At 38.1% G+C, this 15,724-nt stretch overlaps 1 protein-coding gene across 1 annotated transcript in view; it reads left to right on the forward strand.

Moving 5' to 3' along the window:
* LOC100671125 (phospholipid-transporting ATPase ABCA3-like) overlaps positions 1-15,724 on the forward strand; it is a 230,993-nt gene that overhangs the window by 194,864 nt on the left and 20,405 nt on the right. Inside the window, exons 26-28 of the mRNA XM_010598551.2 lie at positions 11,508-11,686; positions 13,220-13,345; positions 13,745-13,939. Of these exons, the coding sequence (XP_010596853.2) occupies positions 11,508-11,686; positions 13,220-13,345; positions 13,745-13,939 (500 nt within the window). The remainder of the gene's footprint in view (positions 1-11,507; positions 11,687-13,219; positions 13,346-13,744; positions 13,940-15,724) is intronic.

A 15,724-nucleotide genomic window follows, 5' to 3' on the forward strand; every position in this document is an offset into this window, starting at 1 on the left:
ATGTATTATGCATTTGAGTTATTAGTGAAGTGTAAGGAAGAAATTGTTTGAACATTGATTTTTGGGTGGCATAAATGTTGTAACATTGGCTTTGCAGGGAACACTACTTGCATGATCATAACATGATATGTATTGTTTTTCAACTTTGGCTATCGATTTACAGACAGAAAGACTTGGTTTTAGCTACCAAAAATATATAATTATCATCGGTCCTGCAATGTAAAGTAAAAACAGAGCTAATAAATTTAAGGGTTAAAAAGGACAGGAAAAATAGAAAAGTAAAAAATCATCATCTTACAATGAGAGGAGTTAAGAGATCTTCAATATAGTTGATGGAATGATAGAGGCTTAAGTATATTATTTAAAGGTAACTGTGAGAAAAGGAAATTTAAAAAGTAGTGTAACTATATAGGAGAACAAGAGTATAAAAGAATTATGCCTTCATCTATCAATGTAAGAAAACAATAGATAATATATTAAATTGATAAATAAGGAGTTTCTACAGCAATCATGTTGTTGTTGGGTGCTGTTGAGTTGCTTCTTAATCACAGGGACCCTCTGTACAACAGAACAAAACACTGCCCAGTCCTGTACCATCCTCACAATTGCGTCTACATTTCAGCCTATTTTTGCAGCCATTGTCAATCCATCTCACTGAGGGTCTCCCTTTTTTTCATTGACCCTCTACCTTGCCAAGCATAATGTCCTTCTCAGCAATTGGTCACCCCTGAGGATGTGTCCAAAGTACGTGAGAAAGTCAAACCATCCTTCCTTCTAAAGGGCATTCTGGGTGTACTTCCCCTTTGTTTTGTTCTTCTGGCAGTCCATATTGTTGTTAGATGCCATTGAGTTGGTTCCGATTCATAGTGACCCTTTGTACAACAGAACGAAACAATTCCCAGTCCTGTGCCATCCTCACAATCGTTGTTATGCTTGAGCTCACTGTTGCAGCCACTGCGTCAGTCCATCCCATTGAAGGTCTTCCCCAATACCACAATTCAAAGGCATCAGTTCCTCTTTGGTATTCTTTATTCATTGTCCAGCTTTCGCTTGCATATGAGGCAACTGAAAACACCATGGCTTAGATAAGGTGCTCCTTAGTTCTCAAGGTGACACTACTGCTCTTTAACACTTTAAAGAAGTCTTTTGCAGCAGATTTGTCCAATGCAATATGTCATTTGATTTCTTGACTGCTGCTTCCATGGGCATTGATTGTGGATCCAAGTAAAATAAAATCCTTGATGACTCCATTTATCATGATGTTGCTTATTGGTCCAGTTGTATGGATTTTTGTTTTCTTTATGTTAAGGTGTAATCCATACTGAAGGCCATAGTCTTTGATTTTCTTCAACAAATGCTTCAAGTCCTCTTCAATTTCAGCAAGAAAGGCTGTGTCATCTGCATATCGTAGCCCATAGTATATTCAATATTCTTTGCCAGCACCACAATTCAAATGCATCAATTCTTCTTCTGTCTTCCTTTTGCATTGTCTAGCTTTTACATGCATATGAGACAATTATGGGTCAGGCACACCTTAGTTATCAAAGTGACATCTTTGCTTTTTAAGATTTTTAAAGTGGCCTCTTGCAGCAGATTTTCCCAATGCAATATGTCTTGTGATTTCTTGATTGCTGCTTCCATGGGCATTGATTGTTGATCTAAGAAGAATGAAAACACTGACAACTTCAATTTCATAATCATTTATTATTATGTTGTTTATGGGCCTAGTTGTGAGATTTTCATTCTCTTCATGTTCAGGCATAATCTATACTGAAGTCTTTTACCTTCATCAGTAAGTGCTTCAAGTCGTCTTCATTTTTGGCAAGCAAGGTTGTGCCATCTACACATAGCAGGTTGTTAATGAGTCTTCCTCCAATCCTAATGCTGTGTTCTTCATATAGACCAACTTCTTGTATTAGCTGCTCAGCATATAAAAAAAAGCATATAGGTTGAATAAACTAAGTTAAAGGATACAACCCTGCCACACACCTTTTCTAATTTTAAACCATTCAGTATCCCCTTGTTCTGTTAGAACAACTGCATCTTGATCTATGCACAGGTTCAGCATGAGCACAACAAACTGTTCTGGAATTCCCATTCTTTGTAAAGTTATAATTTGTTATGATCCACACGTTCAGATGCCTTTTCATAGTCGATAAAACACAGATAAACATCTACTGGTAGCCAAGATCCATCTGACATCAGCAATGATATCCCTCATTCCACATCCTCTTCTGAATCTGGATTGAACTTCTGGCAATTCCTGTTGATGTATGGTTACAGCCATTTTTTTTATTATCTTCAGCAAAATTTTGCTAGTATGTGATATTAATAATGTCATTCAATAATTTTCGCATTTCATTTGATCACCTTTCCTTCCAGTGGGCAACAATATTGATCTCTTTCAGTTGGTTGACCAAGTAGCTGTTTTCCAAATTTCTTGACATAGACAAATAAGCACTTCCAGCGTTACATCCATTTGTTGAGGTATCTCAGTTGGTAATCCATCAATTCCTGGAGCCTTGCTCTTTGCCAATGCCTTCAGTGCAACTTGCACTTTTTCCTTCAGTATCATATGCTACCTCCTGAAAATGGTTGACTATTTCTTCTTCGTACAGCAACTCTGTATATTCCTTCAATCTTTTTTTTTAATAATTTTTATTGTGCTTTAAGTGAAAGTTTACAAATCCAGTCAGTCTCTCACAAAAACCCATGTACACCTTGCTACACACTCCCAATTACTCTCCCCTACTGAGACAGCCCACTCTTTCCCTCCACTCTCTCTTTTCTTGTCCATTTCGCCAGCTTCTAACCCCCTCCACCCTCTCATCTCCCCTCCAGACAGGAGATGCCAACATAGTCTCAAGTGTCCACCCGATCCAGGAAGCTCACTCCTCACCAGCGTCCCTCTCCAACACACTGTCCAGTCCAAACCATGTCTGAAAAGTTGGCTTTGGGAATGGTTCCTGTCCTGGGCCAACAGAAGGTCTGGGGGCCATGACCACTGGGGTCCTTTTAGTCTCAGTCAGACCATTAAGTCTGGTCTTAAGAGAATTTGGGGTCTGTATCCCACTGCTCTCCTGCTCCCTCAGGGGTTCTCTGTTGTGTTCCCTGTCAGGGCAGTCATCAGTTGTAGCAGGGCACCATCTAGTTCTTCTGGTCTCAGGATGATGTAGTCTCTGGTTCATGTGGCCCTTTCTGTCTCTTGGGCTCGTAATTGCCTTGTGTCCTTGGTGTTCTTCATTCTCCTTTGATCCAGGTGGGTTGAGACCAATTGATGCATCTTAGATGGCTGCTTGCTAGCGTTTAAGACCCCAGATGCCAGTCTTCAAAATGGGATGGAGAATGTTTTCTTAATAGATTTTATTATGCCAATTGAATTAGATGTCCCCTGAAACCAGGGTCCCCAGACCCCTGCCCCTGCTACGCTGGCCTTCGAAGCATTCAGTTTATTCAGGAAACTTCTTTGCTTTTGGTTTAGTCTAATTGTGCTGACCTCCCCTGTATTGTGGGCTGTCTTTCCCTTCACCTAAAGTAGTTCTTGTCTACTATCTAATTAGTGAGTGCTCTCTCCCACCCTCCCTCCCTCCCTCCTCTCGTAACCACAAAAGAATGTTTTCTTCTCAGTTTAAACTATTTCTCAAGTTCTTATAATAGTGGTCTCATACAATATTTGTCCTTTTGCAACTGACTAATTTCACTCAGCATAATGCCTTCCAGGTTCCTCCATGTTATGAAATGTTTCACAGATTCATTACTGTTCTTTATTGATGCGTAGTATTCCATTGTGTGAATATGCAATAATTTATTTATCCGTTCATCCGTTGATGGCCATCTTGGTTGCTTCCATCTTTTTGCTGTTGTGAACAGTGCTGCAATAAACATGGGTGTGCATATATCTGTTCGTGTAAAGGCTCTTATTTCTCTAGGATATATTCCAAGGAGTGAGATTGGTGGATCGTATGGTAGTTCTATTTCTAGCTTTTTAAGGAAGCGCCAAATCGATTTCCAAAGTGGTTGTACCATTTTACATTCCCACCAGCAGTGTATAACTGTTCCAATCTCTCCACAGCCTCTCCAACATTTATTATTTTGTGTTTTTTGGATTAATGCCAGCCTCGTTGGAGTGAGATGAAATCTCATTGTAGTTTTGATCTGCATTTCTTTAATGGCTAATGATTATGAACATTTCCTCACACATCTGTTGGCTACCTGAATGTCTACTTTAGTGAAGTGTCTATTCATATATTTTGCCCATTTTTGAATGGGGTTATTTGTCTTTTTGCAGTTGAGTTTTTGCAGTATCATGTAGATTCTAGAGATCAGGTGCTGATCAGAAATGTCATAGCTAAAAACTTTTTCCCAGTCTGTAGGTAGTCTTTTTACTCTTTTGGTGAAGTCTTTGGATGAGCATAGGTGTTTGATTTTTAGGAGCTCCCAGCTATCTAGTTTTTCTTCTACATTCGTTATAATGTTTTATATACGGTTTATGCCATATAATAGGGCTCCTAATGTTGTCCTTATTTTTTCTTCCATGATCTTTATCGTTTTAGATTTTATATTTAGGTCTTTGATCCATTTTGAGCTCCTTTTTGTGCATGGAGTGAGGTATGGGTCTTGTTTCATTTTTTTGCAGATGGATATCCAGTTATGCAAGCACCATTTGTTAAAAAGACTGTCTTTTCCCCATTTGAACTGTTTTGGGGGCGTTGTCAAATATCAACTGCTCATTTGTGGATGGATTTCTGTCTAGATTCTCAATTCTGTTCCACTGGCCCATGTAATCTGTTGTTGTACCAGTACCAGGCTGTTTTGACTACTGTGGCGGTATAATAGGTTCTAAAATCAGGTAAAGTAAGGCCTCCCACTTTGTTCTTCTTTTTCAGTAATGCCTTATTTATCTGGGGCCTCTTTCCCTTCCATATGAAGTTGGTGATTTGTTTCTCCATCTCGTTAAAGAGTGTCGTTGGGATTTGGATTGGAATTGCATTAAATGTATAGATCGCTTTTGGTAGAGCAGACAATTTTATAATGTTAAGTCTTCCTATCCATGAGCAAGGCATGTTCTTCCACTTATGGACGTCTCTTTTGGTTTCTTGCAGAAGTGTACCGTAGTTTTCTTTGTATAAGGCTTTTACATCTCGGATAAGATTTATTCCTAAGTATTTTATCTTCCTGGGGGCTACTGTAAATGGCATTGATTTGCTGATTTCTTCTTCAATGTTCTTTTTATTGGTGTAGAGGAATCCAACTGATTTTTGTATGTTTATCTTGTATCCTGATACTCCGCTGAACTCTTCTATTAGTTTCAGTAGTTTTCTGGAGGATTCCTTAGGGTTTTCTGTGTATAAGATCACGTCATCTGCAAATAGAGATACTTTGACTTCTTCCTTGCCAATCTGGATGCCCTTTATTTATTTATTTAGCCTAATTGCTCTGACTAGGACTTCCAGCACAATGTTGAATAAGGGTGGTGATACAGGGCATCCTTGTCTGGTTCCCGATCTCAATGGGAATGCTTTCAGGCTCTCTCCATTTAGGGTGATGTTGGCTGTTGGCTTTGTATAGATGCCCTTTATTATGTTGAGGAATTTTCCTTCTATTCCTATCTTGCTAACAGTTTTTATCACGAATGAGTGTTGAACTTTGTCAAATGCCTTTTCTGCATCAATTGATAAAATCATGTGATTCTTGTCTTTTGTTTTATTTATGTGGTAGATTACATTAATTTTTTTTCTAATGTTGATCCATCCCTGCATACCTGGTATGAATCCCACTTGGTCATGGTGAATTATTTCTGCGATATGTTGTTGAATTCTTTTGGCTAGAATTTTGTTGAGGATTTTTGCATCTACATTCATGAGGGATATAGGTCTATAATTTTCTTTTTTGGTATCTGGGACATGGTGGCTTCATAGAATGAGTTTGGTAGTTTTCCGTCCTTTTCTATGCTCTGAAATACCTTTAGTAGTAGTGGTGTTAACTCTTCTCTGAAAGTTTGGTAGAACTTTGCAGTGAAACCATCCGGGCCAGAGTTTTTTTTTTTGTTGGGAGTTTTTTGATTACCTTTTCAATCTCTTCTTTTGTTATGGGTCTATTTAGTTGTTCTCCCTCTGTTTGTGTTAGTTTAGGTAGGTAGTGTGTTTCTAGGAATTCATCCATTTCTTCTAGGTTTTCAAATTTGAGTATAGTTTTTCATAGTAATCTGATATGATTCTTTTAATTTCAGTTGGGTCTGTTGTAATATCACCCATCTCATTTCTTATTCGGGTTATTTGCTTCCTCTCCTCTTTTTCTTTTGTCAGTTTGGCCAGTGCTTTAACAATTTTGTTGAGTTTTTCAAAAAACTAGCTTTTGGTCTTGTTAATTCTTTCAATTGTTTTTCTGTTTTCTATTTCATTTAGTTCAGCTCTAATTTTTATTATTTGTTTTCTTCTGGTGCCTGTGGGTTTCTATTGTTCCTCACTTTCTATTTGTTCAAGTTGTAGGGATAACTCTTTGATTTTGGCCCTTTCTTCTTTTTGGATGTGTGCATTTATTGATATAAATTGGCCTCTGAGCACCACTTTTGCTGTGTCCCAAAGGTTCTGATAGGAAGTGTTTTCATTCTCATTGGATTTTCGGAATTTCTTTATCCCATCCTTAATGACTTCTATAATCCAGTCTTTTTTGAGCAGGGTATTGTTCAGTTTCCAAGTGTTTGATTTCTTTCCCTTGCTTTTCCTGTTATTGATTTCCACCTTTATGGCCTTATGGTCAGAGAAGATGGCTTTGTAATATTTCAATGTTTTGGATTCTGCTAAGACTTGCTTTATGACCTAATATGTGGTCTAGTCTAGAGAATGTTCCATGTGCACTAGAAAAGAAATTATACCTGGTTGCTGTTGGGTGGAGTGTTCTGTATATGTCTATGAGATCAAGTTGGTTCATTGCACCATTTAGATCTTCCATGTCTTTGTTGAGCTTCTTTCTGAATGTCCTGTCCTTCACTGAAAGTGGTGTGTTGAAGTCTCCTACTATTATTGTGGAGCTGTCTATCTCACTTTTCAGTGCTGATAGAGTTTGTTTTATGTATCATGCAGCCCTGTCATTGGGTGCATAAATATTTAATATGGTTATATCTTCTTGGTGTATTGTCCCTTTAATCATTATATAGTGTCCTTCCTTATTCTTTATGATGGATTTAACTTTAAAGTCTATTTTGTCAGAAATTAATATTGCTACTCCTGCTCTTTTTTGATTGTTGTTTGCTTGATATATTTTTTTCCATCCTTTGAGTTTTAGTTTGTGTTTCTAAGTCTAAGGTGTGTCTCTTGTAGGCAGCATATAGACGGATCTTGTTTTTTAATCCATTCTGCCACTCTCTGTCTCTTTATTGGTGCATTTAGTCCATTTACATTCAGCGTAATTATGGATAGGTATGAATTTAGTGCTATCATTTTGATGTCTTTTTTGTGTGTTGACAGTTTCTTTTTCCCACTTGATTTTATGTGCAGAGTAGATTTTCTTTATATATGTCCTTTCCTCATATTTGTTGTTGTTGATTTGTTTCCGCTGAGTCTGTATTTTCCCCTTGTATTTTATTTTGATGAGTAGGATAGTTTGTCTCCTTTGTGGTTACCTTATTATTTACCCCTATTTTTCTAAATATAAAACTAAGTTTTATTTCTTTGTATCACCATATCTTCCTCTCCATATGGAAGGTGTATGATTACATTTCTTGGCCCCTCGTTTTTATTTTAATGTTGTGTTCTTGTATATAATAACATCACTGTTACTCTGTTTTGGGCTTTTTTTTTATATATATATAATCTTGCTTTGTTTTTTTGGATTTCCCTGTCTGGGTTAATTTCTAGTTGCTCTGCCCAGTGTTTTGTCTTGGGTTGATACCTGATATTATTGATTTTCTAACCAAAGAACTCCCTTTAGTATTTCTTGTAGTTTTCGTTTGGTTTTTACAAATTTCCTAAACTTGTGTTCATCTGGAAATGTCTTAATTTCATCTTCATATTTAAGAGACAGTTTTGATGGATATATCATTCTTGGCAGGTAATTTTTTTCCTTCAATTTTTAAAATATTTCATCCCATTGCCTTCTTGCCTGCATGGTTTCTGCAGAATAGTCTGAGCTTATTCTTATTGGCTCTCCTTTGTAGGTGACTTTTCGTTTATCCCTCACTGCTCTTATAATTCTCTCTTTATCTTTGGTTTTGGCAAGTTTGATTATAATATGTCTTGGTGACTTTCTTTTAAGATCTACCTTATGCGGGGTTCGATGAGCATCCTGAATAGATATCTTCTCATCTTTCACAATATCAGGGAAGTTTTCTGCCAACAAATCCTCAACAATTTTCTCTGTATTTTCTGTTATCCCTCCCTGTTCTGATACTCCAATCGCTCGTAGGTTATTTCTCTTGATAGAGTCCCACATGATTCTTAGGATGCCTTCATTTTTTTTAATTCTTTTATCTGATTTTTCTTCAAATATATTAGTGCCAAGGGATTTATCTTCGAGTTCAGAAATTCTAGCTTCTACTTGCTCAATTCTGCTCCTCTGTCTTTCTATTGAGTTGTCTAATTCTGTAATTTTATTGTTAATCTTCTGAATTTCTGATTGCTGTCTGTCTATGGATTTTTCCAGCTTATTAAACTTTTCATTATGTTCCTGAATAATGTTTCTAATTTCTTCAGTTGCTTTATCTGTGTGTTCCTTGGCTTGTTCTGCATATTGCCTCATTTCCTTCCTGATGTCTTGAAGGGTTCTGTATATTAAACTTTTGTATTCTGCATCTGGTAATTCCAGGAATGCACTTTCATATAGAAGATCCCTGGATTCTTTGTTTTGAGAGCCTGTTGAGGTGATCATGGCCTGTTTCTTTATGTGACTTGACATTGACTGTTGTCTCCGAGCCATGTATAAGTTATTGTATTAGTTTATGCTTGCTTACTGTGTCGTAGCTGCTTGCTTTGTTTTGTTTTGGTATACCCCTATGGGTTGTTTAAGTGAGCTAGCTTGATTATTTTCACCTTTGGAGCTCTGATGTCCTGTCCTCAGCTGGCTAGAGCTGTTATTGGGTATATCTGTCTAGGAGTCCACTCAGTTTTCCTGTAGGAATTCAGCTCAGGTTTTCAGGTAGCTGATCATCAAGTGTGTGGTACAGGCTCTGTCCTACAGTCTTAGAGGGGCACGGGTGATTGGCGTATATACCGGTATCTGATTGCAGCAGGGGGTCACGCTCTGAACAAGACAGGGGGCTGAAAACCGACCCCCAAGTGTCTGTGAGGAAAACGCGCCTCTGTTCCCTAGAGCGTGCTTGTGGGTGGGTTCTGCAGAGGGACCATGAGCACCCAAAGTTTTTGGCTGTAAGGACTGGGAGGTACCAGTTATCTTTGGACCCCTGTCACGGGTGGCTGGGTATCCTGAGTGGAGCCACCAGTCCCTAGGTCCCTGTTGTGGGTAGGTGAGGACCTTAATAGGCAAAGCAATGTCAAAGGTCAAACACCCACCTCTCCACTGCACAGCTGAAATGGTTGGAGTTTGCCAACAAGGGCCTATTCTCCTGAAATAGGCCCACACAGGTCCATGCAGAAGGGAAAGGTACTCAAGGTCCACAGACGGTTTATGCCTGGACAGGAGTTGCTTCTTTCCTGAGCTCCCCCAGTTAATGGAGCTAGCAAATTATCTTTTCCCCTCATTTGGAAATTTTTTCCTTCCCCAAGGCCGGGAGGATAGCTCTAGGTGCTCATCAGGGTCTATCTCAGGCTCAGGGATTCAGCTGCTGAAGCCGGCTTGGGAGTGTGGGGGGCACAGTAAAATATACGCAAGTACTTAGCTTTTGTCGAGAGCGCCGTTCTGCTCAGGTTCCGGAGGTTTGAGTAGGCTGTGTGGCTGGCTGTATCTCCCTGAGGAAACTGTGGCCGAACGCTAGTACCAGCCCACCACCACCACTGCCACTCTCGCCGCTCCGGGAATGGTGCCTGAGGGCTCCCTGCGATTCAGGTCCGGTAACTCCTCTCCACTTCTGAATGGTCTCTTCCTCCCCCTGCCCCTCAGTTTGTTGTCTAAGCTTGCCTTTGATGCTCAGGGCTCCCAGCTTGTCACAAATATACTCGTTTCACTTGTTGTTTCAGGTCTTTGTCTTAAAGAGGGCTTGCCAGAAGTGTCTTCTATTCCGCCATCTTAGCTCCCCCTCCTCCTTCAATCTTGTTTTGATGCTTTCTGCATCATTCAATTTTTTTACCCATAGAATCCTTCAGTATTGCAGTTCAAGGCTTGAAGTTTTCTCTTCAGATATTTTAGCTTGAGAAATGCCAATCGTGTTCTTCCCTTTTGGTCTTTTAACTCCAGTTCTTTGCACATTTCACCATACTTTACCTTGTCTTCTTGAGCTGCCCTTGGAAATCTTCTGTCAAATCCTTTTACTTGATCATTTCTGTTCACTTTAGCTACTCTGCACTCAAGATCAAGTTTCAGAGTGTCTCGTAACACCCATTTTGGTCTTTTCTTTCTTTTCCTGTTTTTTTTAATGACCTTTTACTTTCTTCATGTGTGATGTTTTTTTGATGTCATCCCACAACTCTTCTGGTTTTTGGTTATTAGTGTTCAGTGTGTTAAATCTATTACTGAGATGATTTCTTAATTCAGGAGGGATCTATTTGAGGTCGTACTTGGCTTTCATACTTAATGATATAATCGCAGTTAAAAATATGAACATATAAAAAATTATAATATTCACTCTGAAATTGGCATGAAACTGGATGTCAGTATCACCACTTTGATTCAACATTGAACTGTATGTCCTTAACATGGCAGTAAATTAAAAAAGAAAAAAAGAAATTACTTATAGGGATTGGAAAAGAAGAAATACATTATTACCAGATGCTTCGAATGTATCCATTGGGGGAAAAACAATATACATATAAATTATTAAAATTAATATAATAATTCAGCAAGTTCAGTATACAAAAATAAACTCAACTGCAGTTCTGTCAGCAACACACAGTAAAAAATGACACTGCAAAAAGTGATACCATTTATAATAGCATAAAAAAATATGGAGGAATAAAACTAACAACTTATTTGCAATACCTCTAAACTAATACATACTAAACAGTATTAAATAAAAATGAAGAAGACCTAATATATAAGTGGAGGGCTAAAACTAAGTAAGTAAACAGAGGGATATACCAAGTTTACAATTTAAGTTTTCACCCCTCTGAAAGGATTTTTGGTATATTCTGCATAGCATGCAATAATGATTAGACATATCAATAAATATATTAATATTCATATGGCTATTTAATTACCATATATTCTGTTCATGAAGATCAGCCTTCAGAACTCATTTTTCAATTTTGGTAGCAAGATAACCACTTGTCACATTCTAAATACTTGTCTCAATTTAGCCTAATATTCCGTCTTATCCAATATTTCTTTGTTTTTTTCTTAGACCATGTTCATGGTGTCAGTATTCTATACTAAGAGGACCTCTTTTTTGCCATTCACAGATATTGAGAAGAATGTTTATTCTTTGGAAGAGAATATGATTGGAAAGTATTTGATTACGATGGGTGTTCTAGGCTTTGTTTTATTCCTTTTAATTTTCCTTTGGGAGACTACTTTGTGGAAAGTAAAAACATTCCTCGGTCGATACGTATACTTTGGTATCTATAAGAAATTTAAGCAGGTGAGCAATTAAGTGTAAACATTAAGAAAAACTAAGAGAACTGAACACCAGTCCTGAAAAGTATGTGTCTACATAACTATCTCTGTTACTGGATGAAAGAAAAATCAAGGCGTGCCTACTAGAATACATTTTCTTAAATATATTTTATTGAAGTAAAATTCACCTAAACTGCATTCATTTTGTTGGTCATTTGAAAGATGCAACCTTTGTCTTTATTAATTTTCTCTGTTATTATTGTCATTTTGATTGACTGCTTTTTTTTTTTTTTTTTAATAATTTTCTACCTTCTACTTACTTTTGGTTTACCTTTACCCTTGACTTCTTTAGGCCTGGATTCCTTTAGCTCTTTGAGTATATTTATAGTGATTACTTTGAAGTCTTTGTCTTAAATCTGACATCTGGCCATTCTCAAATGCAGTTTCTGTTTCTTCTGTATGAGTAAAATTTCATTTCTTTGCATGTCTCATAATTTTCTGTTTTTGAAATCTGGACATTTTAGAGGCTTAGTAGATTTTCTAGAGTAAATGTTTTTCATAAGCTGTATGCCCTTAGGACCATTTCCAGAGACTTTATAAAAAATAATCTTCACGAGTTTTGCAGGGGCAAAGATCCATGGGTCTCCTCACCATGATATTCTTAAGTCTCAAAATTTTTCTATGTGAAGGCTTACTCTTTTTCTCTCTCCCTCATAAAAGAAAGAGTTAGCACTTCATTAATCTTTTGGTATGTTGAATGTACTGTGATTATAACAAATCATGTTTGATTTTAATAATCTCAATTGCAACTTCAGTTTTTGATGAGGTATCCAATTCTGGCAAAAACAGGCTATGTGAACCTAATTTCTTAAACTATTGCAAGCAAGGATCAATGTGTTCTGAAGTGAATGGACAAAAAGGTTTTAAAAATTACTTCAACCTTCTGTTCCAACATCTTGAGATCAGTTTCCTGAAGCCACTTGGTCTAGTCAAGATAACTTAAGAGCATTCATATCCGTAATACTTACTTATATTTATTATATAGGCTATTGAGTCCAGTGAGTTTCTTGAAAAATGTTCTGTGAAACTTTTCTAAGTTTCTTAGCTCCTATTCCCTTTTAATCTTGGAAAAAGTCATTTATGATTACAAACTAAGGAGTGTATTTTTGAGAACTTCCATACTCTCTTGAGATGACTTCCTTCTTAAGGATCCAGGTCATGCCAACCATTTCTCCAAATGCTTTAAATTATATTTTTCAAAGATTTAAAGCACACGTCTTAGCATGTTAATTCATATTCTTTCTTCTACATAGAATGTTCTTTCCCTGTCTTCTGCTCCACACCCTTATTCTGCTAATGAATTATTCATTCTTCAAAACTCTGTCAATTTTGTATAGGAGATTTGAGACGATAATACAAGAAGTCTTTCGGAAATGACTCAAACCTTTTGTTTTGACATCTTTAAGATTATCTCTCAGTTTAACTTTCCTAAAGTCACCCATTCTAGAACAGATGCATAAAGAACATCCATCTCTGTGATTCTTGTCTTAAAACATAGAATACAATTTCCAAGGAATTATCTGGGGAATCTGAAGATGAAGATGTAGAAAAGGAAAGGAGGAGAGTCCTGGAGCTGCCTCAGGAGCTGCTGAATACCATAATACTTATTAAGGAACTCATAAAGGTAATGTTATTCAGTGGCCAACATTATGTTGGCTTCATCCTTACATGGAAACCCTGGTGGTATAGTGGTTAAGTGCTACAGCTGTTAACCAAAAGGTCAGCAGTTCAAATCCACCAGGCACTCCCTGGAAACTCTATGGGGCAGTTCTACTCTGTCCTATACGGTCACTATGAGGCGGACTCGACGGCAATTTTTTTTTCTTTTATGGTCATCCCTACTTAGGAGCATGCCATTGGTTTCAAGGGCTCACTGTGGTTCTTTGGGATCTATGTGTATTCTCCCAATATAATAGAAGAGCTTTTGTGAAACTGTCCTAGGTAGCGGTCCATAGGAGTCGATCTACTGATTATATTTGATCTATGGGCATTATTCACTACATTGTGTTTTCTGAATTTTTAGATATATTTTAAGTGTCCAGCCATTCTGGCTGTGAAAAATATCTCCCTTAGAATACAAAAAGGGGAATGCTTTGGATTGCTTGGATTCAATGGAGCAGGAAAAACCTCTACCTTTAAAATGCTGACTGGAGAAAGGACTGCTACTTCTGGGGATATGTTCATTGAAGGCTTTAGCATCACCAAAAATATCCTAAAGGTAAGATGCTATTACTGCCCAAGATGCAAGAAGCATGATTTGGGGGGTGCGTCTAAGAGGCAGGAGGCTGGAGATCATAGATGGGAATTGTGGTAGGCATTAGCACTGATACTGTTCACTCAATTGGTGGATTCTGGAGTGAAAGATAAATTTTATAGAAGACATGGTGAAAGGTCCCCTACCCTGAGATCTAAGATGAGAGTGTCTTTTGTGTTTTTTTGAAACTTGGAATAAGAGTCAAGTTCTCTCAAAAGTGCATATAACATATGCCAGACAAAGTGATGGAAGGGTGTGAGGAAGACAAGACTTGGCAGGAGAAGCTGATTTGTGATTCAGTTGCAACTGAAGTCTTAGCCAATCTTACTGAGAGTTCATGAGCAAGATGGCCCTTCAGAGTGTTTTTCACATAGAAGCAAGGTAGCCAGGTCTTTGTATTCCTGCATCACCAAGTCATTGGCTGCACTTGCCACCTGGATGGGGGTGTGTACCCTTGGGAAGAAGCTAAGTGAGGAATTAATTTCAAAAGGGAGATGTTCAAATGTGTCCAATGCTGAGAAATCTCAGGCCAAGTAAAGCCTGAATGGTGTCTATTAGATTTACTAACTAGAACTTCATCGATGAGATTGGCAAGATCAATTGCATTGAGGTCAGTGGGCTGACGTAACAGGAGCCTGAATAGTGCAATTCATTCCCCCTCAGTTCATAGGACATTGTTATCATGGAATCAAGAGGATAGGGTTGGGGGTGGCTTGCATACTATAGGGAACAGCAGTCTAGTAACCAGCTCTGAAGCTAGTGGTGTGGGTTATACTTTGAAGAAAGTTAGCTGGAAGCAAAGGGAAAAATTAGAATTCACCCAGAGATGTGAGGGAACAGGAGAAGATGTTTTATAAGTTGATCACTCAAGTACATTTATAGTGAAGAGAATGAGCACAAAGGTGGAAGTTGAAGATATACAAGAAGAAGAGATACATGATGAAATGAGACATGTGGGGAGGCATGGGTGGATGGGGTTCCCCTAAACACCATTATCCACACCAATTATCAAATCCCGTTGGGGGACATAAGGGTGGCATAAAAGAGCCCTCTGACTATGAGGAATGGAGAAAAAAGGTTAACTGAAGATAATGTAAGGGAGCCGAAGTGGGAACCAAAGAGATAGATAGTTCATATGAAGTGTCAAATTTTATGTTTTTAATTTTATTGTGCTTTAGGTGAAAGTTCACAGCACAAGTTAATTTCTCATTCAAAATTTATACACACACAGTTTTGTGACATTAGTTGCAATCCCCACAATGTGACTGCACACTCCGCCTTTCCACCCTGGGTTTCCTGTGTCTATTCGTCCAGTTCCTATCCCTTCTTGCCTTCTCATCTTGCTTCTGGACAAGAGTTGCCCATTTGGTCTCGGATATTTGATTGAACTAAGAAACACGTTCCCCACGTGTGTTCTTGTTTGTTTTATAGGCCTGTCTAATCTTTGAAAAGTGGGCTCGGGGAGTGGTTTAAATTTCTGAGTTAGCAGAGTGTCCGGGGGCCATAGTCTCGGAGGTTCCTTCAGTTCTCTGTCAGACCAGTTAAGTCTGGTCTTTTTCAGGAATTTGAATTCTGTTCTACATTTTTCTTCCATTCTGTCTGGGACTCTCTGTTGTGATCCTTGTCAGGGTGGTGGGTAATAGTAGCCAGGCACCATCTAGCTGTTCTGGGTTCAGGGTGCTGGAGGCTGTGGTTCATGTGGTCCATTAGTCCTTTGGGATAATATTTTCCTTGTCTTTGGTATTCTTA

This window comes from Loxodonta africana, chromosome 12, assembly GCF_030014295.1.
Source record: "Loxodonta africana isolate mLoxAfr1 chromosome 12, mLoxAfr1.hap2, whole genome shotgun sequence".
Lineage (NCBI taxonomy): Eukaryota > Metazoa > Chordata > Mammalia > Proboscidea > Elephantidae > Loxodonta > Loxodonta africana.